We start from the raw sequence: 21,356 nt of genomic DNA, 5'->3' as shown, positions 1-21,356 counted from the left end.
AATCCTCTGTTAAATTTCGACTTATAAATATTTAAATTATAGAATAACTCGACATTTTGCAATTCCGAATTTAAAACTTGGAAGTTTGGTTTAGAATAAATAGCTAATAGATTCGTCCAAAAAAAAGCAATAAGCAATATAAGCATTATGAAAGTTGTCAGAAGACAAATGTCTTCGATCGGTAAATTATGCTTGATATACTTAATATACTATTTCATACGATGTTTCTGTTTGTGAAATCGAACTCTTAACATTGAAGTCAATGTTTGCAGAAAACATTTCTCATAAATTTTGACATGACTCACCCTCCATTTTCTATGTCTACATTTATTCTGAAAATATTCAATACAAACAAAACATCTACAATATATCAAAACAGAGAGGTTAACAAGAACATAATTGCAAATTTCTAATCAATACTAAACTTTACTGAATAAACAATACACACAATAAATCAAAAAAATATCACGAATAAATAGACTAATCATTACTTGGGAAAATCACTGTCGTCATCACGGATTTCTGATTGGAATAGTTTCACTTCCGAAACAGTCCTTTTTCTAGTCATCAATGGATTGAAACGTATTTCTTTAGAAATCTGGTATTGACCATAACTGAGCAGTATGACGGCGAAAGCTAAGAAGACTAGACCAAAAATAATCATCAGCTGAGTGGAGTCAGACTTGTCAGCTGAAAGGGAAGTATCGGAACGAATTGGAAGAGCTGCATGGAAAGAATGATTCTTTTTCTGGATGCTGTCGTTGCATACCACGCTACCATTTTTCTTATCGAAAAGTTGGAACTTGAAGCTTTCTCCATCGAAATATTTTTCCATCTCATCTTCCAAATCACAACGCCAGTTGTTACCTTGTAAATATAGATATGTGATCCTTGGCATCCTATGTAAAAGACTTACGTAGTCGAAATCGTCTAGTTTATTTTTTGATAAGTCCAAAGTGTGTAAATCGTGTAAGGGAAATATCCCTGATACATCAATATCTTCAATTTGGTTGCTGGACAAATCTAAGACTCTCAGTATTGGCAAACCAGCAAACCTTTTCACTTGGAAAATGGTAAAGCCATTTCCGGTCAAATTCAAGTTGAGTAGTCCTTGCAAACTGGTCATTGATTTCTCTTGTATATCCGTCAAAAGATTGCTACCCAAATCTAGAGTTTCCAAATTATTTAAACCTTCGAAGGCTTCAGGATCGTAGCCTTCCAGCAAATTGAAGGATAATCCTAATAATTCTAATTGTGGCGCCCCGTAGAAAACCAATGATGGCAAATACTTTATCTTGTTTTTGTCGAGTTTCAACTCGAGGAGTGAAGTTAAGTTGCTGAACTCTATTTTCGTAATAGCACTAATACGGTTATTTGACAAGTCCAAATGCTCAAGCGTAGTGAGATTATTGAAAACATAAGTTACATTTCGTATGAGATTATTGTTCAGTTTCAAAACTTTCAGACTCTTCAGTCCTTGAAAAGCATAATGCTCCATTTCACTTATTTTATTTTCACTGAGTGTGAGGGTAACCAAATTGGTCAATTCACCAAACCCTTCATTGAGTAGCGATTCCAATGAATTATTTCTCAGATTGATCGATTCGATCTTTTTGATACCGGAAAATGTCCTTGCATTGACCTTCTTTATTCTATTGTTGGACAAATCCACATCCATGACGAACACCAGACCAACGAATCCTCTTGGTTGGAGTTCCTCGATACCGCTGTTCTTCAGGACCAAGTGTTTGATCTGATTTCCGGATATGTCAAATGTGTTGGGTTCGACGGTTTTTAGAGAGCAGTTGACGCATTGCAGGGTTTCATCCAAATGGTCGAACCTGTATGGTGTGCTCTTGAAGAAGCTGGCTGTATCGATATTTTCACATGTTGCCGTGAGAGATCCTCTTTCACCATAAGAGCATCTTTTTGAGGTTCGTCCGATATAGATTCGGTAGGATTCTGCAATGTAAAGGTGGCTCAGGAAAAACACCGCCCAGTATTTCCATAATTTCGCCTGTAACAAAATTTTGAACACAAATCAGGTATTTTTCGCAAATTGACATTCAATATATGTACTGGACACAAATAATGAGATTTGTATTTCGGTCTATTATTTTCAACAATCAACTCGGAATCGGTCAAGGAAAAAATAAGAATAGCAGTGGCTTGAAGCAGGATGCATTCTTAGAGAAAGTGCATAAGACAATTGTATGAACTGACACCATGGAGCACTTCATACAAAGTAGAAAACATAGTATGAGGCTAAAATTCCATAAAATACATATAAATATAGAGAAAAGTTGATAGTTTCCGAGGATTTTTTTTTACTTTTGAATGATAAACTCCTGGTGACAGACTATAGGTATATTGTTATTAGATTAAATGTTTTTACTCGAAAGTTTCAGCATTAATAGTTTTTAACTGATTAATTTTCAAAAAGTTCATTCGGAATTTGAATTTCAAACCTCATAATTTGTTATTTATTTTTTTATGTTAATTTTGTGAAATCCACAATGTTTTATATATTATAACAAATATTAGAATATCAGATAATAATTTTACTATTATTTGAACTATATTAAAACATAATTGCCTCTCTTGATATGATAAAATAAACTTAATTGAATGTTTGTATTTCAATTTTGTAAGTTTATGATGTGTGCATACAGGGTTGTCCTGAAAGTACGTGACTCTTTCTCAGGTGTGAATAAAGTGTACTCCTATAATTCAGTTTTTTTGTGATAACTTTCGAACGACACAACGAATTCTCATAATTTTTCAATTTGAATAAATACAAATATCAGTAAGGATTTGTTTTCAATACTTTCTTAATGCGTATTCAAGAACGGACTGACGCTAGAACTTAATGGTCAGAAACTTTTTTTTGGTTGAATATATCGGTGAAATTCCTCCATATATGTATTTTATCATTTCTTCAGCAAAAAAGGTATACCAGTGCCACATTGAAATTATTCACCGTTTTCGAATTACACGCATTTTATGAATATGAAAATATTTTTTTTTTATTCGAATGAAAACTTCCGGTTCAAAAATATTTTCAACCAAATAAAAATGTTTCTGACAAATAAGTTTGCTAGGGTTAGTCCGTCCCTAGCGGGCTAGAAGACGTATGAGGAAATTATTGGAAATAAATCATTATTAATTTTTGTATTAACTCACATTAAAAAAATTACCAGAATCGGTTGAGCCGTTCGGAAGTTATCACAAAAAAACTGAATTATGGGAGTACCATGTCTAGGCACTGTAGACAAAAAATTAAAACTCGCCTTTGTATCAATTTGAAAAATAAACTTTCTATATGGAACCAAAGATATTTTTTATCTTGAGAAATTAGTTAACAAAATTAATTGAAGAAACCTGTTAAGAAATAGTCGCATCGCATATGTAGATATAGGTACAATTAGAAGATAATCCATACATGCTTTTGAGGAAGATATCATTTGAAATCATCAGTTGATCCAAGGTTTCATTGTATCATTTCAGAGTTATTTGGACTATGTTAATGGATATTTAGTTAGGGTTTGTTTCTGAAGGTCCGAAATGAGCATATTTTCAGTTGACACTAGACTTCATTTACCAGTATTCGTTTCATGGAAGCGAGGAACCAGGAAGTGTAGGAAGAAAATCCACAAACTGTTTTTCATGGGTAATAACAAACATAAATCCATAAAATGGATCGAAAATAGATTAATTTTATATCATCCTCACTCAGTAAAGAAATGAAAATAATATGGAATATAATGTTAACTTGTGATGATATAATATTCAACTTACATTTGTGAATATTTTGCGACGGCTTGTAGCTACCTATTTTACAAATTTTTTTTTTGTGAAAATTTGTCTTGATTTTTTTTGTCAAAATAATCTTTTTATCAATAACTTTAAGTGCTGATTATTCAAAATGTCGGTGAGTAGAAACCAAAAATTAGAGGAATTCAAACCCATATCATCTTATTTGAAGCAAGGTGGCTCAGATTAGTGAAATTTTATCATCCACCAACAAACCTTGAAATATATTTCTCGTTCAACCCCATAAAATATATTTGGTTGCTTCAGTTGATTCTTTTAAATGAATCAGTTGTATAAGTAGATTTGTTTTCTTTTTTTCGGATGAAGCTATATGAATTTTATGAATTTTCACTTATTATTGAAACTTGACGGTCATTTGGTGAAATATATTTGAAAATAATTTTCATTATTTTATTGAACATTATAAGAAGGGGTTGCAATTACCAATGTCATTTTCAAGGTAAAGGATTGTTATGCGTTCATTATTAACATACATTATATTATATGACGTTGATATGAATATATTGATAGATACGGGAGGATGACAAAACTATTCTCAGAAGGTTAATAAAAAACATGAATTCAATGCAGAATCAATGATATGTTAAAAATGAAGTATCGCATTAAACTAACATTTTATTGATATGATTCCTTCCGTTTTCGATAACGAACAATGCATTCCTAATGAGGAATTGTTTTATGTTTCAATTTCATTTTCTTTTCATATCCCCAATTATTCGAAATAATTTCACACAGAAAGATTCTGCGAGATGTGTATTGAATCAAAAAATAATAATAATTTCCCCTTTTTTTTAATATATTTCAATATTCAATCATCTCAAGGATGGATTCCGAAATTTCCCAAATTTTTGAATTCTGATGAAAAAATAAAAACAAGCCATTAAGAGTTTCTCAAAAAAACTCTCGTGTATTTCAATTTGAGAATTCAGAATATCAATAAATGGAAATATTACAAATGAGAAAGCGATAAAAGACAATTGAATCATAATCATTGAAATAATTGGGATACGATTGAAAAACCTTCAATTCTCAAAGTGATATAAAACTGCCATACGAAGGTTTATTCCAAATATTAGAAGAATCAAGTTTTTACAGTTTCCAAGAAAGCACGAACAACGTACGTCAACAGTCAAAATCTCAGCGACTGTAAATCTATTTCCCTTGACCGATTTCAAACGTTTTTCATTGAAAATAATAAATCAAAACACTATCATATTTCCATACAAGGGTTTAGGCCGTTTTCAAAAACAACTCCTGAATTATTGAAGATCGGCCTTTGCGTTAGAAAATATCGTGGGAAATAATAAACATATTTGAACAGAAAAATCATTTTTAAATTGGAATATGAATATTCAGTTTGAGTATTCATACTCATAACAGAAATGCTCAATCCAAAAACACGCTGAAAACGATTGTTGAAATTTCGTATTTATTAATAGAAATTTTGCAAAGGGTCACAAAGAATTTACTTTATCGAAAATACGTAGCTATGAATGACACAATGCATTCAAACGCGTCAAGATGTGGTTTTTTTTTGGTAAGAAACTCGTAATCAACTCGCATAAAGGTCGCTGAAGGCATGAGTCATGATAAAACAAGTCAATTTCTGAGAATGCCGGTGTGTGTATGAAATGCGCATGTCTTGAGTCAAGCATGGAATTCAAAAGTTATATTCCCCCTGAAATGTTAAAAGGCAAGTCGACCATCACTTCTTCACCAGTTTTTAGTTATTTAATGATATTTATTTTCATTTCCCAAATTGAAAATTATACAAATAAGACACATTAAGTAAACCACCTTCCATAGGCAAAAAGAAGGCTGCAATCAATTTGCTATGTATAACTCAATATATTCTAGTGTCTTCAAAAGTTAGATGTAATGCTAATCTATACTATATTAAACTCGTAAGCGCTCCTCCCACCGAAAATCGAACGATTTTGGACCGATTTTGCGGTCGAGTGTTCTCGACTCTGGGAGAGATACGAGAAAAACTAAAAGTACGGAAAGAAAGAGAAAATGTCGAATTAACTAACGCGGATATTCCCGTTTCCCGATTTTTCGGGATTACCTGGAAATGAACGGATAAAGTTTGGGAAATTTTCCGACGAATTTCCAGATTCACGTCGACGTGAACGACCAATAGGAAAATACTACGATGTCCTTGGGTAGCAACGGGCCTAGCAACGTCCGCGGCAATTGACGTTTCTAGAATATTTCTAATTGTCGATCGAACCAGAAATAATGATCAATTCAGTTAATTATATCGATTCAATTACAGAAATTCCATATTTGACTAAAATATCGATACTAAATATGCCCCGATGGATGCTTTTCGAATTTTAGAAGCTGCAATAAGTCAATACTTGGACAGAAGACGACAAATGTCAAAATTTATTCATGCCGTGATTTCTTTCCATAATTATGATATAAATACGAAACGTCAGATGATATTCGACTAGAAACATTGAAATTTGGACGAATTCAGAGGGAAAATTCAAGAAACGATGATTCAGATTCGATTCAGATCCGTTTTTCGAGGTATATTTGATGATATTTTCAAACAGAATCATTTTGTGGCAGTCGAATACATTGGTTTGCTGAAGCTTCTATAGGAGTCATTTTGGTTATTTGAAGTGTTTTGAACGAGATATTCAAGCAAATAATGAACGCGAATGGTAGGAAACGTCCTTTTCTGATGGTATTTTTGCATTTTGTTGAGATTTTCATGGAAATTGGTGAAATCTTATAGCATTCCGTTTCATGTAAGTTGTCAAGGAGAGACTTGAATTTTTCATATAGGACTGATAAATCGGTAGGTACAGATATAAATATTCGATTTCCTTCATATCTAACGGTTTTTTAGACGAAAATCATGAAAATTATTCATATTTATAGAATCTCTGAAACCTGTGATTTTGATGATTCCCTATAAGTAGCACAAATGCACCAAATTACGCAATGCCATTGTGGCCGGGTGGTTAAGGATGCGGTCGAATGATATGAAGCCTCTATGGCTGCAAGTTCAAATCTCGCTGCTGGTTGAAATTTTTTTCTTATTTTTTCGCCACTTATTAATTTTTATATTATTTGGCAGTGAATACTTTGGAATAGTGAAATGGATCAAATGAAGTCAATGATGATTTTAAAATAATAGGGATTCCCACATTCCCATCTCATACAGGGGGTACAATTTTCAAGCGTCAATTATACATTTCTGGAAAATCGAGAACTTATAAATCTGAAAATTGGAATTAGAGCTTCAGGTTAGTTTTCTTTTGCATAATTTGCGAAGATATACGTGCGATGAATATTTTTTATACAGAATGCACAATTTCCGAGTTCCAATTGGACGACTCTGAATAACTGAAACCTGTTGAAATCTGATTGTTGAGATCTTAGATCCAGGTTATTTTTTTTACATAATTCTTGGAGGTATACACTGAGTGGTTGACGATTTCATACAGGGTGTATTATTTTTGAGTGGCAATCAGACATTTATGCAAAATTGTAACCTATTGAAACATCGGATTATCAGCTTAAGGTTATTCTTCTTTTGCATAATTTGTGAGAAAATATATAATGATTGATTTAAAATTATATAGGGTGTATAAAATTGGGATACCAATTTGATATTTTTGGAAAAATAGGCAACCTGAAATCTATAAATTTGGATAACAGCTTTAGCTTAGTCTTCTTTCTTTTACATAATTCGCGAAAATAAGTATGAAGTTAATACAGTGTGTACAATTTAGAATGTCCCAATTAGACATTCCTGAAGAATTCATTCCGCATGGAATTCGAAAATTGGTTTCATAGCATTTGCTTTTTCTGCCATCTTGAAGGTATTCGATTAACGAGTCGGGCATGTCCATTGGTGTTTTTGGTTCCTTTTTTGTGTTTCAACAATAACTTCATATACAGGATGTTTCATGTCGACTTGATCAAAATTATTCCTCAAATTACATACAGACTGTGCGTTGCTAACGCGTATTTATGGAATTACTGAAACCTTTGAGTCTTGCTGTATATTAGTCCGATATCGATAATACAGGAGGTATGCAGTATTTGAATGAATTTTATATAGGGTGTACATCTAGATCTGTGGCCAATGCAGATCTATGGACAATGTGGATCTATGGACAAAGAGGATCTATGGGCTATGTAGATCTACCTACAAGGTGTATCTACGGGCAAAGCGGATCTGTGGGCAACATTGATCTACCTACAAGGTAGATCTATGAGCAACATTGATCTACCTACCTATTGATCTATGGGCTACATTGATCTACCTACAAGGTAGATCTACGGCGCGTACTAGTATACTATATTAAACTCGTAAGCGCTCCTCCCACCGAAAATCGAACGATTTTGGACCGATTTTGCGGTCGAGTGTTCTCGGCTCCGGGAGAGATACGAGAAAAACTAAAAGTACGGGAAGAAAGAGAAAATGTCGAATTAACTCCCGCGGATATTCCCGTTTCCCGATTTTTCGGGATTACCTGGGAATGAACGGATAAAGTTTGGGAAATTTCCCGACGAATTTCCAGATTCACGTCGACGTGAACGACCAATAGGAAAATACTACGATGTCCTTGGGTAGCAACGGGCCTAGCAACGTCCGCGGCAATTGACGTTTCTAGAATATTTCTAATTGTCGATCGAACCAGAAATAATGATCAATTCAGTTAATTATATCGATTCAATTACAGAAATTCCATATTTGACTGAAATATCGATACTAAATATGCCCCGATGGATGCTTTTCGAATTTTAGAAGCTGCAATAAGTCAATACTTGGACAGAAGACGACAAATGTCAAAATTTATTCATGCCGTGATTTCTTTCCATAATTATGATATAAATACGAAACGTCAGATGATATTCGACTAGAAACATTGAAATTTGGACGAATTCAGAGGGAAAATTCAAGAAACGATGATTCAGATTCGATTCAGATCCGTTTTTCGAGGTATGATATTTTCAAACAGAATCATTTTGTGGCAGTCGAATACATTGGTTTGCTGAAGCTTTTATAGGAGTCATTTTGGTTATTTGAAGTGTTTTCAACGAGATATTCAAGCAAATAATGAACGGAAATGGTAGGAAACGTCTTTTTCTGATGGTATTTTTGCATTTTGTTGAGATTTTCATGGAAATTGGTGAAATCTTATAGCATTCCATTTCATGTAAGTTGTCAAGGAGAGACTTGAATTTTTCATATAGGACTGATAAATCGGTAGTTACAGATATAAATATTCGATTTCCTTCATATCTAACGGTTTTTTGTACGAAAATCATGAAAATTATTCCTATTTATAGAATCTCTGAAACCTGTGAATTTGATGATTCCCTATGAGTAGCACAAATGCACCATATTACGCAATGCCATTGTGGCCGGGTGGTTAATGATGCGGTCGAATGATATGAAGCCTCTATGGGCTGCAAGTTCAAATCTCGCTGCTGGTTGAAATTTTTTTCGTATTTTTTCGCCACTTATTAATTTTTATATTATTTGGCAGTGAATACTTTGGAATAGTGAAATGGATCAAATGAAGTCAATGATGATTTTAAAATAATAGGGATTCCCACATTCCCAATTCATACAGGGGGTACAATTTTCAAGCGTCAATTATACATTTCTGGAAAATCGAGACCTTATAAATCTGAAAATTGGAAGTAGAGCTTCAGGTTAGTTTTCTTTTGCATAATTTGCGAAGATATACGTGCGATGAATATTTTTTATACAGAGTGCACAATTTCCGAGTTCCAATTGGACGACTCTGAATAACTGAAACCTGTTGAAATCTGATTGTTGAGATTTTAGATCCAGGTTATTTTTTTTACATAATTCTTGGAGGTATACACTGAGTGGTTGACGATTTCATACAGGGTGTATTATTTTTGAGTGGCAATCAGACATTTATGCAAAATTGTAACCTATTGAAACATCGGATTATCAGCTTAAGGTTATTCTTCTTTTGCATAATTTGTGAGAAAATATATAATAATTGATTTAAAATTATATAGGGTGTATAAAATTGGGATACCAATTTGATATTTTTGGAAAAATAGGCAACCTGAAATCTATAAATTTGGATAACAGCTTTAGGTTAGTCTTCTTTCTTTTACATAATTCGCGAAAATAAGTATGAATGAAGTTAATACAGTGTGTACAATTTAGAATGTCCCAATTAGACATTCCTGAAGAATTCATTCTGCATGGAATTCGAAAATTGGTTTCATAGCATTTGCTTTTTCTGCCATCTTGAAGGTATTCGATTAACGAGTCGGGCATGTCCATTGGTGTTTTTGGTTCCTTTTTTGTGTTTCAACAATAACTTCATATACAGGATGTTTCATGTCGACTTGATCAAAATTATTCCTCAAATTACATAGAGACTGTGCGTTGCTAACGCGTATTTATGGAATTACTGAAACCTTTGAGTCTCGCTGTATATTAGTCCGATATCGATAATACAGGAGGTATGCAGTATTTGAATGAATTTTATATAGGGTGTACATCTAGATCTGTGGCCAATGCAGATCTATGGACAATGTGGATCTATGGACAAAGAGGATCTATGGGCTATGTAGATCTACCTACAAGGTGTATCTACGGGCAAAGCGGATCTGTGGGCAACATTGATCTACCTACAAGGTAGATCTATGAGCAACATTGATCTACCTACCTATTGATCTATGGGCTACATTGATCTACCTACAAGGTAGATCTACGGCGCGTACTAGTATAAATTAATGTGATATTAGGTAATCTCTCAAATAGTCATGAACAAAGAATAACCTCAATTATTCCTTGAAGGTTCGCAGCTTTGTAATTATATCTGAAACAAGCATCGATAAAAGATGAAAGATTTCAATTCGGGAGCTTTTTCAAGAGTTGATTGAGCCCTTGGAGACCACCAGAGCCGTCGCTAGCTAAACTGTTGCTCTAGGCAGAGACACAATTTACTCTTCTAACAGAATTCATCTTTTAAGAATGCAGGTATTGGGTAATCAGGGTCTTCTACCGACATATGAACAAATTAAAAATTTTGATAATAGGGGAAGTATTCATTGACAAAAAACCAAAAATTTCAAACCGTACGTTGGCACGAAATTGTGGAGGAAAAGCTTCTCTTATCAATTAATCTTCAAATTAATTCAAATGAGATATGATCACTTCAAACATAATTTCAAACCTGTAGAAAAAATTAAATTCAGTTAAGGATTGGTGAGAAAAAATGAACTATTGTTCTTTCTCTTCATTTGCGCGTATTATAATGCATAATGCGGCAACTCTAATAGTTTTTGATGTTTTTGTCAGTAATATTTCCTGTTGTTTCTAATTCGGTACTTTGAATTTCGACACATGGGATTTTTGTTGATGCCGCCCCTGAAGTTTGGCGCCCAAGGCGACCGCCTGGCGCCTACTTTGCCTACCCCCTAGCGACAGTTCTGGAGACCACCTAATAGGTATTGTGGTCTGCACATATTGTAAGGGGCTTGAAATTGTCACTTTGAATCGAAATGAAAATTTTCAGTTCGATCGAATCAACAGTTTTGAAATTAGCAGGAAAACAAAATTTCAAGTTTCTAAGTCTTTTCGATCCAGAGTTATCATGTTAACGTAATGACAGAATTGAATTCGATGATGAATTCGTCATCAGTTAATTGAACTTTATTATTTATTGGTTTGAGACCAATCCTGGTTTAAAATTATCAGTCAAGGCACACGTTTTCAGTGGAAAGAAAACATACGAGACAATTGCTGAAAATGCGCTTCGTTTTTTTAATAATTTGGATATATGTTATGTCCAGTGGCGTACCCAAGCGGAGGCGTTAGGGGGATATATCCCCCCAGGAGGAACATCCATTATACAGGGTGTCCTGTAAAGACCACATCAAACCGAGGGAGAATGTAGATCAAAGGATAACCCACGTGCTATGACAAAAGCATATTATAAAAGTCTTACTGTTTTCGAGATTTTTTTTTTTTTTTTGAAAATAATGAATTTTTGCCCCTTTTAATAGTTGTGCCCTTACGGTTGGTACAATTTTACATCTTTCTGGTTAATTTTTTCAGTAAAATATTGCTGAAGAATGATTTTAACATTTACATTGAAAACATTTTATTTTGATTTTAATGTAAACGTTAAAATCATTCTTCAGCAATATTTTAGTGAAAAATTTAACCAGAAAGATGTAAAATTGTACCAACCGTAAGGGCAAAACTATTGAAAGTGGCAAAAATTCATTATTCTCAAAAAAAAAAAATATCGAAAACGGTAAGACTTTTATTATGGGAATTTGGTCATAGCAGGTGGGTTATCCTCTGATCTACATTCTCACTCGGTTTGACGTGGACTTTACGGGACATCCTGTATGTAACAACCTTATATATCACAATCTTATTATTAGTAAGCAAACTTCTTTTGAAAATTTGAAATTTTTTTTCTTTATCCCTCCCCCAAGGCTTATGTCTGGGTACGCCACTGGTTATGTCCTAAGGTTGAACATAACCACACCACAACAGTGGCTAACCATACTTTGTGGTGTGGTTTCGTCAAGCATATCATAACCCTGATTTAACTGTGAACAGTGTAAAATTGAAATTTTCAAGAATTTATATTTTTCTTTTTAGTTTGATTATCTATGAAGATCAGAAAAACTGTTCAACAAATGAATGGGGAATTTAGAAGATGTATCCGTAGGATGTTTATGAATGAAATATTTCTTATCGCGAAGAGCTCTATTTCTCTTGCTCCGTTGCTCCATCCATCGGATACACGTGTAACCGTTTTTTTATTCCAGAGAATTTTTATCTGGATGATAAGTTGACATAATGGGAGAAATAGTAATCAAATAGGAGAAAATGTTTGAAATGGAAATAATAAACATATATGACATATTTGCAGTTTCCTTTGAATTGTAAATTTCAGCAGAGCGCTTTATTATTTCGTCACGATGTCTATCTTTTCGAATTTTGCCCTTGAAACGGTCCCGAACGATTAGATTTGACTCTCTGATGACGAATCCGTATTAAATTCAATTATGTCCGTCCGTTGGACGAAACGTTCGTGAAAACTCACAAAAAAACTAGAACTCTTGTCTGGAAATTCGATGTTGAGTTGGTTAATGGGCAATTATTTCAAACTTTACTTTTTGATCCTGATGAAGTCTGACATTTAGATGTGAAATAACAAATTCAAGCTCCATGCAAAATTTCATGTTGATTGCTTTACCAGAACCAGAGATAATTCGAGAAGAATAAAATATGGAATTACATATTAGTTATTTATTGTACAAGACGATAAATTTGTACTATATCATTGAGAGTGTCTTTTAGCGTCGAGACGCTAATTACGCTCAAGAAGACAATGCGAAATTATCGTCGTGCGCACAATCTTTTTTTTCTTGGAGGGGGTAATCAAAAAAAATAATTTTTAACGACTTTGTTTACTCGTATTTATAAGATGAGAAGAAGAGCTTTGATAACGAAGTTTGAACCAAATTACTCGAAATAATTTTTTTATTACCAATTCGATTGGTCTTATCTTATACTGGGTGTTCCTGAATTGGAGTTAAGAAGGAAAATTCCTTGGATAATTTTAAAAATAAAATGGCCCATAAACAAGAGCTCGCAAACGCTTCGTTTGGATTTTCCAGAGAATTGCTGTAGAGAGAGCTGTTTGAATTTTTTCTCGAAATCGATTGCAGATACCACAAAACTACAACAAACCAAAAAGTGTAGTACTGAACTAGAGTTTGTTTTCGAATTTTTCTAAACTACCAGTGGTTCACAAAAAAATAATTCTGGAAGAAAAAATGCACCCTGTAGATTTGCATTTAAGATTAGAATACCACATGATGAAAATTTTAAATTGGAATATCTGTATCAATTCAAGTTAAATATCTTGTGAAGGGAAGGTGATATGAGAGAAAAACCTGAACCTTAACACCAGTGTCTCAAAAACAAAGCGTTTGCGGACTCATGTTATAAGACTTTTTCTCTTGAGATGATCCGAGAAATCTATCATTTGTACCTCCAATTTAGGAACACCCTGTAGATATCTGTAGTCAATTCAAAACTGATGTCTTCACATATAAATTGCAATTTGAATGAAACACGAACATTGTACAACACAGCCCAGACAATTTTTCGATACGAATTACTCAGTTCAGTTCTTTGATAACTACATATTGAAAGTTTGTGACAAGAAGATACAAAAACCGAAAACAACGGGTAAGTGTATACCGATGACGAATGCAAAAATCACAGACGACAAATAAAGAGCGATGCCGAGAAAGCGGATAGATAAATGAAAATTATAAACCTCGGACAAAGACGAGCTCGTAGTGCAATAAAAGTACTCATCTTGAAAGCTATAATAAACTCATAAACCGTAAAGGGGTCCGGTTTTTTAAAGACGTGTCGATTCAAAGGAAAGTAAAATGATTATTATTGGTTCATTTCATGGAGAAATTTTCATTCTTCGTCTTTGCGAGGTTTCTAAAATTTTATTGTTTGAAAATCTTGGGGGGGGGGGTAATTACCTCCAGTACCCCCCCCCATTTCAACGTCCTTGCGTGCGCAATACAATTCAAGTTAAAAATAAAATTTCAAAGAAAATTCTAATTTTGGCACAAAAATTGCACTGTTTTTCCAAAAGCCCCCTCTAGCTGCGCTAGTGCTTACTGTTCACTGGTTTGGAAACAGGGAGTTCACGAAATTTGAATAAGAATGTATATCCCTACATAATTTTCAATTGTCAAGTATGAAATTTTATAATCCTTATAAAATTGTTGCCAGTATTAGTGAAAAGTGGTAATAAACATTTCAAAAGCCACTACGATTTTTCAATCATTCATAAAGACCCTGTGATATCTAATAGGCGCATAAATTAATAAGCGCCCCAAAGATCCTGATATCAAGTCAGTACTTTCGTGTTTTTCGTTGACTAATGGAAGTGAAATTGACATCTTGATTGTTTTTTTTAACCTACCTATAAAAAAAAAGATGGAAAATGATTTATTAACATTGGTATATATGGAATTAGCGATGTGGTTCGAGGTCACAGAAAAGAGGTCATTTTATTATCCCGATAACAATAATACCTAATATTTCAAGATGCTATAAATGTAACATATATCTAACAGAGATTTTGCGGTGCAAATGAAGCTTTATCTATCGAATCGCTGATATACTGCGAAATTATCTTTTGAATATACGTGCTTATGATTAGTATAGACTATAGTGCATTCAAAAGGGATCAAGACGATGTAAAAGTTATATGATGCGCCAAAAACACCAAATTTGAAAAAAGATCATTTGTACTACATATATTGAATTATGAAACTAGGTGACACATGTCAATACTTTTTTTTACAAAGTTACAGGAGAAAAACCATTTGCCATTCTTAATTTCAAAAAATCAATTGCTCCAACTCATATGTTTTATCGTCACAATATTATTATGTATAAAAAATCTAACTACATCAAAAATTCTAAGTGCACAAGTTTAAAACATTCCCACACCTCCAAGCGCTTAAGCTACAACCTTCATTGAAGAAACGCCCATAAATAATCGATATTTATTCACGTATTATTATTGAATAATTTAATTTTGGATATTTATCTAATAATAATAGCTTACCTATTCAAGAAAAAATGCGGAATGTTGAAAGAGTTATCACAAAATGTAGTTAGGTACCTATGTATATCACCTAAGTGACGTGTTGATTGAAAATAATCAATATCGACAAAAAAGTTGTTGAATTATGTAAGATGAAAATCTACTCACCGTATACATTTTTTTTGGTCCTTTGATCTTTCAAGCAGAAATAGACAAATAGTTGGAGGAGGAATCCATCAGCAGAAGTGAACTCAGGCTGAAGCACTGTTATCAACTAACAGGAGATCATTTCTTGTGGCACACAACAGGAAGAAAGAAGAGATAAAAGATGACTGAGCCCCATACGAGGGTCTAATCATTGCTGATTAGGAATATTGGCCCCAAATATTTCTGTAACTGCGAATAATAATTTCTTCTCTAAAACTAAATAGCGACGGTATTCCTACAAGTCGAAGAAACTAGTATACCTACCTACAACATTCTTCACTGAAATCTATACGTTTTTCCACATGTTTATCTGCTACCGAATAAGCATTATGCGATTTATCAATGTTAGAAGTAAGTAAAGACGTAACGAATTCCTCATGAGAGATTATCAAAAACGGTTGGAAAACAATAATATACCATTATATACCTAAAGAACCTTTACCTTCTTATATCATATACCTATATTTTCTAAAGAACTCCTTAACTATGAATATAGGTAGTAGGTACGAGAGTGACCTAGATAGATGAAAGATGATTTTGGTTTCTGGTGATAAATTTTCATAAAAAACTTGGTAGCGAATAGTTTTTTATACTGCAAGTGCAGAAGGCATTGATATTCTTCCACGAGTTTAATATTCAAAAACGAGCCACGAAGTGTCGAGTTTTTTAATGAGCGAGTGGTAGAATGAACCTTCTTTACATTATTTTCTCTAATTAACTGAATTTTATAGGAATTAACGGAATATTTCCATCAATATCGTTTAGTGATTTTTGCATTGAAAAATGTTGATTGGCAGGACTGTTTTCTCTATCACAAATTTGAGAGATGACAGATAAATCCGTGACAGAGGTGTTCCGTGTACCAACATACAAAAATAAAATAAAACCATGAAATCTGTGATAATTTGAGATATTCCCGCATGCTTTTGTTCTACAAGGCATGGCAGAATAATCAGATTTATCACAGAATTAGATGATATATATTCATCATATAAACACATCGTCAAAAGTCTTACTCACCCCCCGCTCCCCTATCAATACTCAACTTATTCAATGTAACATGACAACCTTTTGTGTGTGGAATCTGCACTATCTTATCACTTGAATGAAAACAATAAACCAGTGAAAATGTTTCTTGTTCGGGAGAATACAGGTGTATTCGATGTTAATCAGTTTTCAGTGAAGTTGTAATATTGAAAATATTCCGTGTAAAATGTAAAATGCCGGGACATCCAATATCTCAGTTGGACCGGGCAAAAAATAGTAGTCCTGCTCAGTGGCGTACCCAGACATAAGCTTTAGGGGTGATAAAGAAAAAAAATTCAAATTTTCCTTCTTTTGAAGAAGTTTTCCGAAGAAGTTTGCTTACTTATAATAAGATTGTGATATATGAGGTTGTTACATATAATGGATATTCCTCCTGGGGGGATATATCCCCCCCCTTGGGTACGCCACTGGCTCCTGCTGCAATAAGCTTTGTCGAACCACTGGATTGTGCAACGTTTGAATATTCCACGGACTTCAGTAAGGCCTGGTCGATCCAGAGTAACATCTACAAAGGAAGACTATTATATCGCAAATTTAACTCGAAGGAATCGAACGGTATCTGTAACAGCCCTTCAAAGTCATTTTTGAGGACCTATAGACGGGTAGTCACCGCCAGAACCTTAAGGAGACGTTTACATACATCAAATTTAAGGGCAAGAATACCTTTAAGGGTACTTCGGCTATCACCTAGACATAGAGCTACCAGTCGGCAATGAGAGAACACCATGCTTATGATGACGCCATCGATATTTTAAACAGTGGGCTACGGATAATTGTACCAGAATACTAAGATATCATGAAATAATAAGTAACACGTCACTTAATAAGTCCCAAGCCTGGCCTTTAGATGGCATGGTCAGTGCCATACCACTTTTATATTGTTAGTTCTTAGTTTCAGAAGATGCGTGGCATATATTGGAACATAAAGTCAATTCTGGATCAAGATATTGAAGTTTAGTAAAGCTACATTTGTTATTATTTGAAAAATGGATAAAACGAATATTGATTAGATATTTTTTTTAATGAAAAAAATATTTATACTTCTCCATCGACAACAATGGTTAAAAAGTAGTTTGCTGATTTTAAATATGACTCTAATATGAGCCTACTTCGAATCTTTCTATATCCAATATTTGCCACCCTGGCAAAATGCCGGCATCTTTCTATAGAAGAGGTACCTATTGAAAGTTATATAGAGAAGCGTTGAAGTAGATGCATCACTCTTGAATGCGACTTTGTTGACGAATAGGTAATGTAGAATTTTTAAGGATTAAGTGTTTTTACTTATTAGATTCGCGAATTATTGAGTGAAATAGGACTGGAGAGTCCACTTATTGTGGTTTTTTGACAATACAGACGACGCGAACTCAGGATTGCTGGCATTTCCTTTTTCCTTCCACAGGTGGAGTTATAATGAAATGGCCAGAAAAACGACAGTGAAAAAGCTTCTCTTTTTTGCCGTAAGAGGCGCTATACAGGAAGGCTGGCTACTATTTGGTGTGAATGACCTGTTTTGAGAATCGAAAATATCACGAAGATGACCAACTGATAGAGCAATTACAAAAAGATACCATTAGGCGAATTTAATTCTGATTCATCTGCTAATACCACTCTGTTGATACTGAAGGGGAATAAATTTATCCGAATGAATATTATGGGGAATTTACCCAGAATTTAATGAGTATACACCCAGTTGCAGGAATCTTCATTAAAATTTAATGCCGCATTAAAATTTTAATCATTCATTAAACGCTCCAGGTAGCCAATAGGATACCTAGTGGGAGATTGAAATTTTTATGAAGGCATTAAATTTCAATGCACTTTCCTGCAACTGGGAGATAGACATACAGAATACATATAGCTAAAATTCAACATTTACAGTTATTCGAGAGAATAAGATGAAAAAGATGATATATTGAAGGAGATATATGACATTGAAGGTGTTTAGATCGAAAGGAAAATGTATTCAGGGGCGTAAGAAAAAAAAACAACATGAACCTAATGTTTTCCAAACAGTTGATTTTTGAACACCTACAGCTGGAATCATTCTACTTATCACTATAAAGAAATTTACAAATTTTTAAAAAAATTAGTGCTGCGCCTTTTCGCCATGTCCTTGAAACCAGATGAAAATTCCGTCTTTCTATCTTCTTCTAATCTGATCTCCCTAACCCTTGTTCCAAATAATCGAAAAAAATCGAAAAGATCAAATAAAAAATGTAGGACCAGGACGGCTGCAAGAATGTTCAGAGAGAATCATCCTTTTCCTTTTTCGCCACAGAATTCTTCAAGAATAATAATTTGTAGATACCACACTTATAAAATACTTGAAAGAAAATGAAAGTCTCATAAGAACAGATCATTCAGGAGGACTAGAAGAAGTCTTTCAAAATGCATATCGAATTATGTTGCATCCTCTCCTACGGACATTAATGAACATATCTCATTCACTAACCATCATAATATAATAAATAAGAAAATATTGGGAATATTGGACACAATTTTATTCTATTGTTTAATTTGTAACAACGCCGACGTTTCGAAACAGTTCGTTTCTTTTTCAAGGCTAAAAAATATAAATAAATATATAAGGCATACAATATGACATAACATGATAACACATTACCTAGTTACGACAAACAATATTGTACGTTTATTAAAATCATTAAGATAATCTTAAAGGAATCGAAATTCTTTTACACCGCAGATAATCAACATCAACATCCATTAAGTTATTTCCAATACGACAATGACATAAACATATGATTACGATAAAAATATTAAATGGACTTAACACTATTGACGTGGCCAGCACTCATCTTCTAATTATATTGTTATATATCGTGCTTAGGTGTTGTACATCTTCTCTATGATTAACTGTGTTATTTACTTTTATATTAATCATTTCGCTTATATTTCTTTTATAACCAACCTCTTCCCTATCAAGAATCTGTACATTATCAAAATCAAATTTATGGCCCGTAGTCATTTGATGTAAAGTTAAAGCTGTTTTATTAAAATTTATAACACTCTTACTCTCATATTTATGTTGTTTAATTCTATCTCGTAAATATTGTTTAGTTTGGCCAATATAACACTTGTTACAGTCAGCGCAAGGTATCTTATATACTAATCCCGATTCTAAGCTATGAGGAGTTTTATATTTTAAATAGGTGAAAAATTTTTTTGTAGTGAGTAAATTATAGAAAGCACACTTGACATTTAATTCCCTCAACACCAAATTTACTTTATGAGAAAGGCCAGGTAAGTACGGAAACTTGAAGTACGAAGTAACAACTGCGTTGGAAGGAACATCAACTATATATCCAACATTAGAAGTGTGTTTACTTATTGTTCTATTTATCAAGTATAAGGGATAGTTATTCTGCTTCAAAATGTCTCTAACCCTATCTAAGTTCTTCGTATGAAATTTTTTGTTACTTAACTCTAATGATCTTTTTATCAAATTACCCATTATATTAATTTTTTGTTGCATGCTGTGATTGCTGAAGAAATTTATGCATCTATTAGTACTTATCGGTTTGGTGTACCAATCTGTGATAATATCAGAGTTTTTTCTAATTATTAACAAATCCAAAAAAGGTAAACTATTATTTTTCTCTACTTCAGTTTACCTTTTTTGGATTTGTTAATAATTAGAAAAAACTCTGATATTATCACAGATTGGTACACCAAACCGATAAGTACTAATAGATGCATAAATTTCTTCAGCAATCACAGCATGCAACAAAAAATTAATATAATGGGTAATTTGATAAAAAGATCATTAGAGTTAAGTAACAAAAAATTTCATACGAAGAACTTAGATAGGGTTAGAGACATTTTGAAGCAGAATAACTATCCCTTATACTTGATAAATAGAACAATAAGTAAACACACTTCTAATGTTGGATATATAGTTGATGTTCCTTCCAACGCAGTTGTTACTTCGTACTTCAAGTTTCCGTACTTACCTGGCCTTTCTCATAAAGTAAATTTGGTGTTGAGGGAATTAAATGTCAAGTGTGCTTTCTATAATTTACTCACTACAAAAAAAAATTTTTCACCTATTTAAAATATAAAACTCCTCATAGCTTAGAATCGGGATTAGTATATAAGATACCTTGCGCTGACTGTAACAAGTGTTATATTGGCCAAACTAAACAATATTTACGAGATAGAATTAAACAACATAAATATGATAGTAAGAGTGTTATAAATTTTAATAAAACAGCTTTAACTTTACATCAAATGACTACGGGCCATAAATTTGATTTTGATAATGTACAGATTCTTGATAGGGAAGAGGTTGGTTATAAAAGAAATATAAGCGAAATGATTAATATAAAAGTAAATAACACAGTTAATCATAGAGAAGATGTACAACACCTAAGCACGATATATAACAATATAATTAGAAGATGAGTGCTGGCCACGTCAATAGTGTTAAGTCCATTTAATATTTTTATCGTAATCATATGTTTATGTCATTGTCGTATTGGAAATAACTTAATGGATGTTGATGTTGATTATCTGCGGTGTAAAAGAATTTCGATTCCTTTAAGATTATCTTAATGATTTTAATAAACGTACAATATTGTTTGTCGTAACTAGGTAATGTGTTATCATGTTATG

General features: G+C 33.2%; 1 protein-coding gene across 1 annotated transcript; it reads right to left on the bottom strand.

Annotated features, from left to right (window-relative positions):
- Positions 1 to 309: 309 nt before the first annotated feature.
- On the bottom strand, positions 310 to 15,854 carry LOC123673964 (toll-like receptor Tollo). The gene is made up of 2 exons (XM_045608747.1): positions 15,636 to 15,854; positions 310 to 2,017 (listed from the first exon to the last, which is right to left on the bottom strand). The coding sequence occupies exons 1-2, from the start codon at positions 15,642 to 15,644 to the stop codon at positions 488 to 490; spliced, it is 1,539 nt and encodes a 512-aa protein (XP_045464703.1). The 5' UTR covers positions 15,645 to 15,854; the 3' UTR covers positions 310 to 487.
- Positions 15,855 to 21,356: the final 5,502 nt, after the last annotated feature.

Source organism: Harmonia axyridis, chromosome 2 (genome assembly GCF_914767665.1).
Source record: "Harmonia axyridis chromosome 2, icHarAxyr1.1, whole genome shotgun sequence".
NCBI classification, from domain to species: Eukaryota; Metazoa; Arthropoda; class Insecta; order Coleoptera; family Coccinellidae; genus Harmonia; species Harmonia axyridis.
This window is presented reverse-complemented; position numbering and strand designations above follow the sequence as displayed.